This window comes from Anopheles funestus, chromosome 2RL (assembly GCF_943734845.2).
Source record: "Anopheles funestus chromosome 2RL, idAnoFuneDA-416_04, whole genome shotgun sequence".
In the NCBI taxonomy this organism is placed as follows: domain Eukaryota; kingdom Metazoa; phylum Arthropoda; class Insecta; order Diptera; family Culicidae; genus Anopheles; species Anopheles funestus.
The window spans coordinates 16,480,777-16,494,988 of record NC_064598.1 but is presented as its reverse complement, the minus strand read 5'-3'; the positions used below and the strand labels follow the sequence as shown (position 1 = coordinate 16,494,988).

Below are 14,212 nucleotides of genomic sequence, written 5' to 3'. Positions count from 1 at the left end.
TGTGTGCGTGTGATGAAACACAACATAACAATCAGTTGTCCTATGTGGACACTCCTGCTAAATACGTCCACCAAGCGGTTCCTTTCTCATCTCCTGTCGGTTTTGTCTGTTGCCGACGACCGCCGGAAGGTGATCCGACACTGAAATGAGCTAATAATAGCAGGGTGTAACAATTATCCACATCCAGCAAAGTTTTACTTCCCGCGAGTAAAGCGGAACCGTCAAAGAAAATCGTCTTGACAGGAGAAAACCACGTTCCGACGAGAGTACGCACATAACCATGGTGGAGATGATCCCTTGATGGTTTCCCTTCGGTACGGAACTGAACTTGTCTTATTCTTTCGGTTTTAGTTTATTTTTACTTCTAGCAAACGAATGCAGACCACAAAAAAATGGGAAGATGTGCTACAATGCATACGAACTTCAAACAGAACAAATCACATTAACGGTGACCTGTTTTGGGTTGAGTTACAAAACGAGTCCTAAAAGCCCATACCGGGAGGAACCGGAATGAAGATGTAAGTTCTCTTTTCTTCATTTGCCGTACATATGTTAATGAGCTAACGAATACCGTTTAGAATGGATCCAACTGAATGCCGAACACTAGAGCTTGAGACATACTGCCCTTTTTTCATGCACTCCACACCGGAAGTGTACTGCTGAGCAATTACAGATTCTCAAGTATCTTCGCATGCTCCTTTCATGTCATTCATTTATCCATCTATACATGGGAAGGAACTATTCCTTTTCTTGTCAGGAAACGACCGCAAAAAAGGCATTCTTGTTAAAGCGGAAATCGTTGTCAAATGAGCAATCTTCGGATCGGATCTTCAGCTACATTTGAATTTTATTTGTAAAAGGTAAAAATCTCGCTGCGCCATTCGCACATGCACGTGCACCGTCGTCCCAATGTGACCAATATATCGTCTTACGCTTTCCGGACCAAGGTGTTAGAGTACAGCTGTGTTTCGTTGTTCAACATGCGAAAAAGGGATTCCACCGGTGTAAGGGTGGAAATTTAAACCGTACCATTATTGTCCCGCATTACACCGTAAAGCGAAGATACGGGTTTCATTTCATGTGCGCGAAACACGCGTAAAAGTGAACAAACCCCTAACGATTCGCAACCGCCGTAATTATACGCACCGCACATCGGATTTTCAATGATTTATGAGCAGTGAAGGGTTATGCAAAGGAAGGAAACGCTTTTTCGTAAAATATTCAACAAACGATGAGACACCCAACAATTGGATGTATTTTAGTTATTGATTGCTCGTATTATTATAACATTAATATTGCAAACATTGCTAGCATCAAGTTATACGGCGTGTTATACACACGTGACACGAAAGTCATGCGACATTCCGATGCTTCCAAGCTGCTGTGGACTGCAATCATAATTTAGCGAAGGGTGTTATTTTACTCCAATATTTTGTCTTCCAAAAAATGCTACCCGTCAACGTTATGCGGCATGCAATAATTATTAACAATTATTGTTTTTTTTACATGAAGGAAAAACACATTATTTTTAAAGAAGGATGACTTTCTCCTTGTTTTGTGTAATTTTCGGCTCCTGCACTGCAGATTTTGAAAAGCCACAATCAAGAGAATGCGAATGTCGTAGACCAAATCAGACAATTGTTCCGGTGAGTAGCAAGCACAAATTTGGCACCAATATACTGTAAATGTTTCTTCATTCAAATCTTTTATTCTTTATCAAACAAATTAACATATTACTACTTAACCAATGAACCCATTTTTCATTTATCTTCTCACCATTCGCTTACGATTATTTTGCGAAAAACCGAATCAACGCTATAAACTTCTTATTTAACGCACAGTAACAGCGCCAGTCGCTCGGCTATCGTCGACCCATTTCCCACACTGATAAACCTTGCCTGCGATTGTAACGCATCGTACGCAAAAGAAGGCAGCAAAAATTCTGCCCCGTCTGTGTATCAATCGACATCACATAATCCGACCCGAAAACCGAGCCAAAAATGAATACCGAATTAATATAAAATATGCACAATTTAATTTTCATAAATTAAGATAATTGAATCAAATTGAGACCCGGCGAATGTGTCGCGTACCGGGTTCAGCCTCTTTTAAATCCGTGCTCAAAAACACACGAAATCACACGCGTTTTCGTTACACATGTCTGCTTTCCGAACCACACCCGACAGGAAATGGTGATACCGGATGGACAGATTCCAAATCTTATTTTTATTACTCTCTTTCTCTCTCTCCTACTGTTCCCTTTTCACTTTAACACCCTTTCCAACACGGCTGATCGAATTGTATTTGAATTGGTGCATCCTTCATTTGTATGCATTTTCATCTGCTGCGACGAGAATAGAAAATCTCAACATACTCGCGGCAATGATGGTGATTGGCTCGGTTTGGGTCATTCCCAGTCGGTCTTCACTATCATGCCACTAACGGATATCCGTCGTGCACCGTTAACTCTTCAATGGCTTTAAGACCTTTAACTCCCGCTACGGAACCTTACCGGTTTAACGTCAAATAGAGGGAGAGAGAGAGAAAAAAATATACATCAGTACGAAGCATTTACGATGCAATAACTTAGTACTGTTTAAAGTACTTCTGCTTCCTACCGATACGAAACAAACAAAAAACCGGTGCAACGGATATCTGGTAACTGCAGCAACAATCTCCCAACATTTCATTCAACATTGTCAGTGTTGCTGCGTCTGCATCATCGTTATCCATGTCGATCTGATGTTCACATAATTGCGTATCGTACCGGATTTTCAGCAAAAGCCTCTTGAGTCCCGGGGGGAGTTGGGTTTTGTTCAAGCACTCGGGTAAACACTGCAGCAACAAATGACTTAAAACGTCCCATTGACGCATGCATCAACCGATCACAAACAGTAAACCTGCGCGGTTGGAATTTCGCTACCATACGACGTCGGTATGCAACGGCATCTTTCGCTACTAACTGGGCAAACATAACGAGAGAATAGTCGGGTACGGGCGCGTGGACGCATCCGACCACTTCTCGTCTATCAGTAGCCGGGATGTTGCCGATAAGGAACCAAGAGTGGGGAATAATTTATTTCCCTTTTAGCATCGTACATTCGCCCGAAAGCAGTAACTAAACCGGAGCAACATTATTTCTCATGATAAATGTATTATAAATGAAGCATAAATTCTGCGTACTGGAAAAGGAAATGGATGGAAAACAATCGACCTGGCTGGTTGGCCGACGGGTGGTGCCTGTTAAATAGCCTTGGCGAGATGGGAGCTTTAGTGCTCACGGTAAAAAAAAAACATATGATCAGAGTGAAATGCAATAAAAGGAGATCGTTAGAATTTCATGACGCGACACACTAACCGACAAAAGGGTATCGTTCGCTGGTCAAGTTCAAGTAACTGTGCAAAAGTTGTGTAGAAGAATTTCTCCAAGACATTTCAATGCAACGCATATATCTGTCGAAACAGCAGCAAAATAGGATAATGATTAAGGGTCCACAATGCAAACACACGTGTGTCAGCTGGTACAGGTCTCTAGACGTGTAGTGTAATGAGCCATGCGATAAATCAACAATCGCGAGAATAACATCCAACATCCGTAACATGAAACCACGCGCGTTAACGCCGGTCGTCACACTTTATTCTACCACGAAATGGAATCTGTGTCACGTGCCACCAAACGAGACGGTGAACACAGGGGCAAACTGCTACAAGTACCACCTATGTACTAATTGTAGCGCGAATCTTACGTCTGGTAAGGTATAATTACGATCTTATCGGACACGGTTTCGATTCATGCATTCCCATGAACTGTGCTGGGAAGAAAACCTTTGGGGGCTGTCGGAGAAATTTGCAAGATATACAATGGAGTTGCTGGTAGTATTTAGTGTTGTGCTAAAAATAGCTCACGGTACTGTGGAACGCATACTCCGTTCGACAAGCTTCCAATCTGACAAGCGGCTGGTAATGAATTTCGGAATTTCAAGTCAAGAAATTGTCTAGAATTCGAGAAATTGTATTTGAGAGGATAATGCAAAAAAATTGATGAACTACCCATTTATACATCGATCGCTTATTGATCCAATCCTGCAAATGAATGCCTCTTATATCGTATACCAATCTCCGTAATGATTATCATAATTATGCTTGGAAGATACTAAAAAGGTATCTTCCCAGTTCATCTGAAAAACTCCACTCTAGCAACAAAGTATCGATCGATGGACATCAGGCATAAGGTAAAGTTTCTGTACATTTTTTTGAACTTCTATAAAAGCACACTGACCATCGGCGATTGGCACGACTCGTACCAACTACTGCACAGATTATGCAGCTTTTTTTTCTTTACCATACACCAATGAAATGCATACTCATGCATTATGCGATCCAATCAAAAAGAAATAAATACAAACCGCTGACATGAAGCTTACGGAGCTTATTTCTCATTTGTGGATCTAAAACAAACCTATTTCTACGGATGGTACACAAATGGCACGTTCAACTCTGGACACATGAACCTCCACAGCACTAATGCTCGTTGTCGGCTAGACACCAAAGCTAGGGGTATTGTATGTGTGTCTGTTTATGTTTGTGAAGAATAAATATTGAACTACGGTTTGCAGCACCCGAGGCCAGCTTACGCTCCGCAAACGGTAGCTGGTTCTGTTGGGAGGATTTGATAACGTTACTTCACGTTTGCCTCACCATTTGCATGACACGCGAACTCATTGCAAACCTGAAGATCCTCAGGAATAGTTAATACCAAACATTGAGAAAGAAGAAACCTTCTGTTGAACGAAAGTTCAGCTTCTATGAAATAACTTCCGCCGCCTTTTGCATATCAAGTGTCACAGTGGAGTTGAGGTACAACGAAACGGGCCCGGTTTGTATTTAAGAACTTTTCGCATCCACCGTACGAGATGCCCCTGAGATGTTTGCCGCAGAAGACATCACTGCAACATTGTTGCAGCAGGAAAGCACCATCATTTCTCATGATTCTGAGGATCCTAGCGCTAGGGCAGGGTGGTTATATCTTTTCGGGCAAACAGCTTCCCAATGGCCGCCACATTCGGAATCGTGGGAAGAAGTATTCGTCGATAACGGGGTTTTTTTCGTACCGCAGGGCTTCTGACTTCCCAAGTGGTCTTCGCCCGTTCGTGCCGCATATCCAAATTGATGCGTTCCTGGTTTTCATCGCACGCCTCAAGTGGTAGGCTCTTGATGACCCTCGCTGTTCGAGATCCCTTATTGCTTTGCATTAAACATACCAGAACTCGTGACAGTAATTTTTCCAAAATGGTATCGTCGCCCTTATAGACGAGCGCTACCTTCTATCGTATGCGCATTCGGTGGAAGAAGCAGACACGGTTTCGATTCCCTGTTAGATATGAGACGACCTGTCCAAATGTTGCCCATACGAGCAGAAGTCTCGAGTATGCGCAAACATCGAAACAGTGATCAATTTACGATATAGGTGATCTCATACATTTACCGAATAAACATCAATGACTCGGTTTTCGGCTATGTTGCTACTTTTCATCTTATCTCAAAGCAAACAACATCGAATCATCGTAAGTTATCGAATATTTTTTCACTACAACCTTACGTTATGCGTGCAAGACGCTACTGAAATGAGGAAAAGGAAGCATGATTCTAAATAAACATGAAATACGTATATGTAAAAGCCTTCCTTCACTCTTCCATCATCAAATAACACAACTTATTACAATTCATTATGCTATTTGATGGGTAAATATAGAGATTGATAATGGAGAAAATGTGTTGACTGAAGATTTATGTTTACGTTTATCATCATGCGTTCAGAGAAGAAATTTTGTTCGAAAATTTATTGTAGTTTTAACAACTCAGTGGAACATAAATGCAACCATACCGCATTTACAATTTCAAACCAACAAAATGATACTAAATTTGGTACAAGAATTCAATGCAATGACTTAAATTGACGTCAATCGCACTTTAAAGCTATTAAGGAAACAATCATTTCGTGTAACCATACTAAGTGTAATGGTTTATCGCACCAAATTCTGACAAGTTCTATGTACCCGTGCCCGGAGAATCACACGTGATTTGATTAACAAACTTATAAGTAAACCAAAAAAACGAAAATGATTCTTTCATTCTAATGTTGTAGAAAGGTGCATCGAACGACTTTGTCCTCACCACTCTGCTAACCTTTGTAGCGATCCCACAATGCAGGGTTACGATCACACAATACAACTCTAATTTCCGTGGGAAGAAACGTGCGCCAGCTGCACAAGTGTGCATTGAGTGCGTGAACGCATTCGTCTATGCGCAAAACCGAACACACTCATTATCGATCCACCGACATACCGTGTTCGAACGAAGTGATAATGGAACACACCGTCAGTCTATACCCTTCACGGATGTGGGTGTTTTGTTCGCTGTATGAACTCGTGTGAGATGAGAGACATGCATCGAATGGGATGCATTTAATCGACGGCCAATTGCATTGCGATAGGAAAGTTACACGATGCAACAATAGTGCAATAGAAGATAATGACAGAATGGAAATGATTCTCTTTCTTTGAAATCAAACCAATCGTTATAGATATGAAGAAACGCGTTTGTTTAGAAGCCACACAATTTGGAAGTTTATCGATCATCAACAAACATCGTCTAAGCTGGTTTCGAGCTGGTGAATATGGCTTCTTATCAGTTCTTCAATATGTCCAAGACATTGCAAACTGAATATGTTAACTTATACATCTGCCACAAGTAAGTTTGTGGTAAAGAGAGGATTATTTTTTACACAAAATTTAATTTATCAAAAATAACTACATACTACTAATAAACACCATCTCAATGGACATTACTTCTGATGACACTTACTCCAATTTTGTCCAAACTGCGAACCGACGCTTGGTGTACGCTGGTGAACGGACGCTGCGGTACCAAAGCTTTACACATAATCGGTACATCTTCGGTTTCATCTGAAGTTCGATTTCGACGCTCCAATCCCTCCACCGTGTCCTCCTCATCCGATTCACCAATGTCTGATGTTAGCGGTGTGCAACTGTGGCTGCGCAGCTTATTACAGTGTGCCGGTTCGCTGGCGGAACGCCTCAGAAAGCTCGCGGTAGTGGTTGCAGTCGCATAAGCTGCCGCTCCAATAATCAATCCCGCCAGCCCGGTAGTGGTGCTGCTAGTGTGCGGTGGATCGATCCGGAAGCTCGGCACAATCGGTGGCTGCAGCTCGTATGAGGAATCGGGCGATATTTCAAAGTGCACCAGCTTCGTGCTAACCCGACGTTCCGTCGTCCTGCCATTACCGATGGTACTGACCAGCGGCGAGTGGTTTGCATCATCATCGCCATCATCAGCAGCAGCATCACCGTTCGTCTCTTCCGGTTCCTCGCCTTCTTCCACGTCCGAATGGGACGGTTCACATTCGTACGAATAGTCATAGTTTTCGCCCCACACTAGTGTCCTATTGAGTGAATCTGACTCGCGACGTACGAATGATACCGACAGACGGCGCAGATTGTCCTCCGTAAGTGCCGGCGAAGTGCAGCGACTTCCATTCTCCGAACTGTTCTCACTCGTCGTAGTGGTGGTCGTTGTCGTCGTCGTAAGGGATCGCTTCGCCCGCGGACTCTTGAGGCCACCCTCTAAGCTATTGCTCTTCTTTTTGACCGAGAAAAAGTTCAACAGATTACTGTGGGACGGTTGTTTGGGCAGTTCCGAGTTGCGCCGTCGCTGGAAGTGCTTCCGGATGGCGAGCGGAGTACGGAGTGCCTCCTCAAAGAATGCCTTCGTCGAGGAAGATGATTTTCGTCCACCGGTTTTAGCCAATGGGCAGCTTTCTTCTTCCAATTTGTGATCAGCTTGTTTACCAGTTCTGGCAGCTGACTTGGTCGATGCAGTACCATCATCGGGACGTGCCAGTTCCTCCAACATTAACAGTTGCGAGGTTAGTTCCTGCTGCTTATGATCCGGTCTGGGTGAACTCTTGCTACTGCACGTATCGTACTGATCATGTTCCATCGATTCAAAGTCAGAATCAATAAACGATGCGTCGGCCGGAGGTGTGAGCAAATTTAGACGATAGTTTTCCGTTTCCTCGTCCACATCACCATAGCGATTCTTGCCATCCTGCGGCTTACCATCACTACCCATGATACGTATCTTAATCGGTGTTGATGTAGGCCTGTGAGCAAAACCATCATCGCGATCGACTTCACACGCGTGTCCGTTTTGTGAACGATTTAACTCCTCCATTTTTACCTTCTTCTGCACTGATATCTCGAGCTCGTTCGCAGTTGTGTCGGAATCGGAACTAAGTGCGTGTTTCGCGTGCTCACACGATGTACATCGGTCCTTGGTCATTGGAACTGGTGCACCGGCAGCGCCGGAGCTCAACAGGGACTTGAATTCGAGTACGTTCTCAAACGACGAATCGTTCGCACTCTTTAGAAGGGCGATAAAATTCTTGCTCAAAACCGGTTGCAGCATGCTGCTGATGGCTTCTTCGGACGCAACGGACGGTCGTGCATCAACCGCCGCAGGGCACTCGAACACGGTTCTAACGCTTGTTGTCACCTCGATCCGATTACCCGGCAGACGAAGAGTGTCGAGATTTGGTGCCGTTTCATGTTGCTTTGGTAAGTTCGGCTGTACTATTTCACTCTTTTTTAATGTGGCAACGCTACTACTACCGGGAGACGATACGACCGTACGCATGATAATCGTTATTTCCGAAGAACTCGGCGCTCCACAGTTTGGCACTTTAGCTACCGAAGATTCTTTCACCAACGTTTCCGACTCACTGTTATTGGCCATCATGGTCTATGCCATTAACACTACAAAAACACAATCGATACACCAAGTTCAGACGGAGGTCTTCAAGCAATTCAAATGATCTCAGCTTAACACATGCTGTATATTATTTTTGTACACCTTCTGCAAAATACTTCACATAAACACAATATCCCATAACACGTGCATCTTAATGTGCTCATCAATAGGAAACCTTTTTTTGTTGTTGCTAATGCAATCACTATTGTCACCTTGACATCCGGAATTAATCGCACCTGTGTACGATTCGAACCACCGCATCGATACGATCCGTCCCGGTCAACTTCACGCTTCGTTCTAACCAGAGCCGCCCTCGTCAGGGACAGGTTTTACCGCGAACCGTACGTACCAAACGTGCCCGCATTACAGCCAATGTCTATGGGAAATGTGCAACCGCATTGCCGTGCGCATCGACGAAATGAATCTTCCCCACGCACGCCCATAATTCTTGGCCGCCACAACCACCGCCAGCTCCGGAGACGCGTGGAGTGGGAAGAACCTCGAACACTTGAAATCGAATGTACGAATGCGTTGCGCATGCGCGCGTGCGCGATATACGACGCGCAACAACATCAACACAACCGCGGACGGATCGCATCGCCCGGCTTAATTATCAATCATTATCGATTGCGCGTACACCGTGAGTGCACCACCTTCCCCTTATACATTCGGTGATGGATTGTGTGCCACACAAACGGAAGAAAGGTGAAACTGGCTGGAATGGATGGAACCGATTTTCGTTCGGCGTCACGCACTTTTTTCGTCTCTGCGGGTAAACTACTTCCTGGGTAGTGAGGGTAATGATGAGGAGGGCGGACGGAATACGAGTGTTGAATAGCATTAAGCCACTTTACTACAAAAGCCAAAAACCATCGTAAACTTATCATCTGTCATGAGTAACCGTCGAAACATATGTACGCCCCTCGTGCAATTGAACGGCTTCGAGATATTCGTGTGTTTTTACGTCTGCACGATATCTGAAGGAGAGAAAAAAGTACTAACACTTGTACAAACAGTACCCAAAAAATACGATTACACAAAAATGTCCCACTATCGATAGACTCCTAACCAAATGTTGTATTCTACTCACAAAAATTCACGCACAAACGGGTGAAAAACAAACACAGCAATAACCATACGAAGCAAACCGGATTTCCTGCTTTGGTTTATGCATTAACGAAATTTACATCACCGTAAACAAATGCAGCAAAATTGGCTACTTTAGACAAATGTTCAAACCACGCTGTAAACATCAACGTGATATTAACACATCGGCTAACACAGGTGATATCATCCTTGACCACCTTTCCGAACCGTAAACGATGTACCAGAATCAAAACAACGTGCTCAGGTGTTCAGTTTTTCGCCAAACAATTACCCACCGAGACGTGAAGCAAATAGTCTACGGGTGGTCCACTCTGGTCGTATTTATAGTAACCGTCCACCAACATCACAATAAAGATCCGAAAAGCTGCCACAGGTTCATCTCCAGCATGGAAAACAACGTCATTGGTATGGGAGATAAATGTGTGTGTTTACGGTTGATAAATTTTCATGTTTTGATAAACATCTGGCTTGGTTTGGTGCAAAAAAAAACAACCAACGTCACTGATTGTTTCTTATCATTCCATACGTCTAAGACATAATTCACATTATTTGGCGCATCATTTTCAATGTGTTCTTGGAATTCTTGGAACGCTGTAGAATAACATCACAAACGATCATCACATTTCAGCGGAAGTTCCCCAAGCGGGACGCAACATGTTCGACGTCATCGTCGTTCACACCTTGGGGCAATGAATCACACCGACTAGAGACGTAGTTCTTCATTTTGATTAAATCAAAACATCAGCAATTACTTCGTGGACATTACTGCATATTTGTCGTCACCTTTTCCAAATCGAGTAAATATATACGTACAAATACACGTTTCATATTCATGACACAATTCAATGCATTTAAAAAGTGTTTTGTTAAGAAGGGAAAGTTACTAATTTTATCACACCAATATCACATAAATCACACGTGAACTTATTAATAATTGCCAACAAGTTTGTCGCTTGTTGTAGATTTATAGCTCTTTTATAGCACATTTAAACCCTTTTATCATGCGGGAGATTAATCTTCAAAACGATCGATTAATATACCGGCACAAATTCCTTAAGACACGTCACAAAATATGAAAACAAGAGCGTAATGTCACTAGGATCGTATTATTAGACCCGCCAATCATCATATGATCCGCCCGGAACACACGATCGATTGATGCACGCTGAAGCACCGAAGAGGAACTGACTCACGCGTTTCCCGGCGTATGACGAGAAACCTCACGTGCTCACTGTGCGGAAGAAGCAGTGAAAAGTAATCGAAATCGACGACGTTTGGATTGCTCGTCTCGATCCGACCTTTTCGTTCCGACCCCAGCCAGCTGCATCGGTCGAATAGCACGAAGCCGGCACAGCTGAGACGAAGGACGAAACCACACCGCTGCTAGTCTTAAAATCGCAGAGAAGAAAGAGACATGGTCCCCCCCTTAGAAATGTGCTGTCTACCCTGGCCAAAAATCTTCCGCATGTGGATGCGAAACACTTTCGTAGTATTGAATTTAAAATCAACCCTTATGTTTCCGTCCATGATCCGCCACTGGCCGGTGGAAAAGGAGCTACCTTTTACGGGATGGACACGCACAAATGCCCTCACGATCGACATAAAAAAAAACCTTCCCTCGTATGGGGTGAAGGCGTCGGCGCTGGAAGAGCTTCGCAGGCGCACAAGTAGTGTGTTCACTGCCATGGTCGTCGTGTGTTTTATTTCTTTTTACTTCTTGCCTGCGCTGCTGCCATGTTTGGTTCCCTGCGTGTTTCGGTTGAGTGGCCCTAGATTTCTTCTTGCACTGGTATGATCAAATGTTTGCTTCTTCAGCCGGTTGTGATCGTTTCCGTTGACCGTTGCACCGAACAGCGAAAGGAAACTCCTGCCTTTTTCGCATGCGATTATGTGCACTTGCACTTTTAGCACGTCTACCGAATGAATCCCTCGTAGAAATAGCGTCCAATGCAATAGAGAAGGATACAAAATTGACCTGTAGCTTTAATTTGAATATTATGTTCTATTTACCTAAACGAAAGGGTAGCATTGAGCGAAAGGATTAAAGACATTAGAGAAGGATTTAAGACAGGTAAACGAGCTTTCCTTCCGAACATAACTTTATCAGTAAGTACGAATAGACAAAAATCGATCAACACCCAGGTAAGTATGAAGTATATTGGCTAGTTAAAATGAACAAGAAATGAGTAAAAATGCTCCTAATATTTCTTTCCATGTTTCAATTATCGTCTCGATAAGATGATACATTTATACAAACAAAAATGCGCGGGAAATGTTAAAATGCCCCAAAATCCATCCACACGCTACCCTCGATCGTTAGCATTTAAATGTGCCAAATGAAAGAAAATGTTAAGATTGTAATCTCACAAAGAAGGGAACAATTTGATAGTCCTCTACACATTGCGCAAATGAGACTCAAGCACAAATAAAAGTGCACGATAATGGGTCACACACCGTTCTTCTTGCACTAGAGCAACAAAATTGACTTTCTTGTATCGTTAGTCCTTTCATTCACCCTCCGTCGATGTTAGGTTAAAATCCAACCATACACACGCGTGCTCGAACGGTCCACCTGATGCAAAGAAGTCTTCGAGCCTTTGCGAGCATTCAACACAATAGGACCAGGACCAATGCGGGAAGGGTCTTCTGCCCTATCGACCGGCTGACGTTAAAAACAGGCAGTATAAATATAAGTGAATCAAAGAACAGGTGATAGAAATGTTTGGTAGAATACCCCCAGCAGGACATACCGACAGGCAGCAGTTTTAAAGGCTCCCTTCTGTTAAAGATCCCATTTCGTGCATTTCTTTGTTTTGAACCATGAAAAACACAAAGTTCAATAGAATGAGCACGTGCCGTATATGAGCCGCTAGATATTCTTTAAGTTCCCGTAGCGAGGACTGATCGTTTTCCGTTTTTTTGTAAATCTTAAAAATTAATGTTTTAAAATGTTTACTAAACAAAGTTAAAGTTATTCAGCAATTAGTTCCCATCTATGATAGTCCCTTTCCCATTCGATTCAACTATAACGTCTTTGTCTTGGAGAATTACATGTGAAAGCAATATAAAACCTTCGCAGATAAGATAAGATTCAGCAATAAATGGTTTTGTGTTCTTCATAAATGTGAGTGAGAGTTTCTGATAAAACATTGTATTACCTTAACTTGGAATTATCTTGCAAAAACAATTCCATGCAGAAAGTGTAATTTTTATAATCATTACAGAGTGAGGAATAACAATTCATTCAATGCTGCATTCTACCATGTGTACAGCTGAATGCTTAGCAAGTGTTGAATAGAACTAAAATAAAGTGCACCATAACTTCACTAATACTAACAACGTTTAAATTGCTCCTCACACAAATTGATTGGGGACGGTATGAATCATACAATGCATCGTAACGCAGTGCACTACACGAGTGACTAATAAGCAGCCAATTCTATCATTTTGCTACTCACGATTCTTACAAAAACAAGTATTCCTGCTCAGTACAAGACCATGGGGATCGACATTGGCGAATCGTCCATTCAGCGCAAGTGCTTACCGTTTTTATCTGTTCAGCAGAATTGTACCCACAGACGAGCCCGTTCAGCATCATTTGCATAACACCGGACGGCTTCTTCTGATGCAACTCTAAACTCGACTCCATATGCATTCGTAACTGATTGCGGTAACAGCGTGCAGGACATCTAAACTACAAACACACACCAAACACCACTACACAAAACACTTGTAGAATCGGGTTTTTGCTTTCTTTCTACAACACTTGTACGTGATTGCCCAGTTACACCACATCGTTGTCAATCATGGCTAGGACAACCAGCAAACATTCGGAACAAATGATTCAACTTCAAACGCAACGGAGCTAGTTAGGGTGTTTGCTCACTTAACCAAGTCGTGATTATTTGTCACAGCACATTGAGCACTTCCAGCCGTACCATAAGGCACACGATACGGGAGAACCTTCCCTTCCGACGCGTCAAGACACGATGACAAAACTTTTCAATCAGTCATCAGATAACATTGCCCGACTAACGCGATATTGGTGGCGGCTTGCGTAGTAAGTACACCGAAGGGCAGTGTGGTCGTGGAACTTCTTCACTGTATATGTCTGATGGTTGAAGCGGACACATCTTATCAGATAAATATAAGAAACCACTGGCAGAGGCAAAGCCGTCATACCGGTGATTGGTGTACACGTTTAATTACAAGAAAGGTACGATCTACACGACTCCTAACATAAATGTCGATCGCAACATTGATAAATCTTCATTAT

General features: G+C 43.0%; 1 protein-coding gene and 1 long non-coding RNA gene across 6 annotated transcripts in view; one reads left to right on the top strand and one right to left on the bottom strand.

The window, feature by feature from the left end:
• LOC125765207 (uncharacterized) overlaps positions 1-14,212 on the top strand; it is a 118,417-nt gene that overhangs the window by 39,342 nt on the left and 64,863 nt on the right. The window lies entirely within an intron of this gene.
• Positions 1-14,212, bottom strand: part of LOC125764895 (regulator of G-protein signaling loco) — a 40,032-nt gene that overhangs the window by 20,592 nt on the left and 5,228 nt on the right. Inside the window, exon 1 of one of the 5 annotated variants that reach the window (XM_049429558.1) lies at positions 6,865-9,258. The exons of the other annotated variants lie outside the window; for them this stretch is intronic. Coding sequence (XP_049285515.1) covers positions 6,865-8,817 — 1,953 coding nt within the window. The 5' untranslated portion in view covers positions 8,818-9,258. Of the gene's footprint in view, positions 1-6,864; positions 9,259-14,212 lie in introns of those variants that run through there. 5 annotated transcript variants of the gene reach the window in all.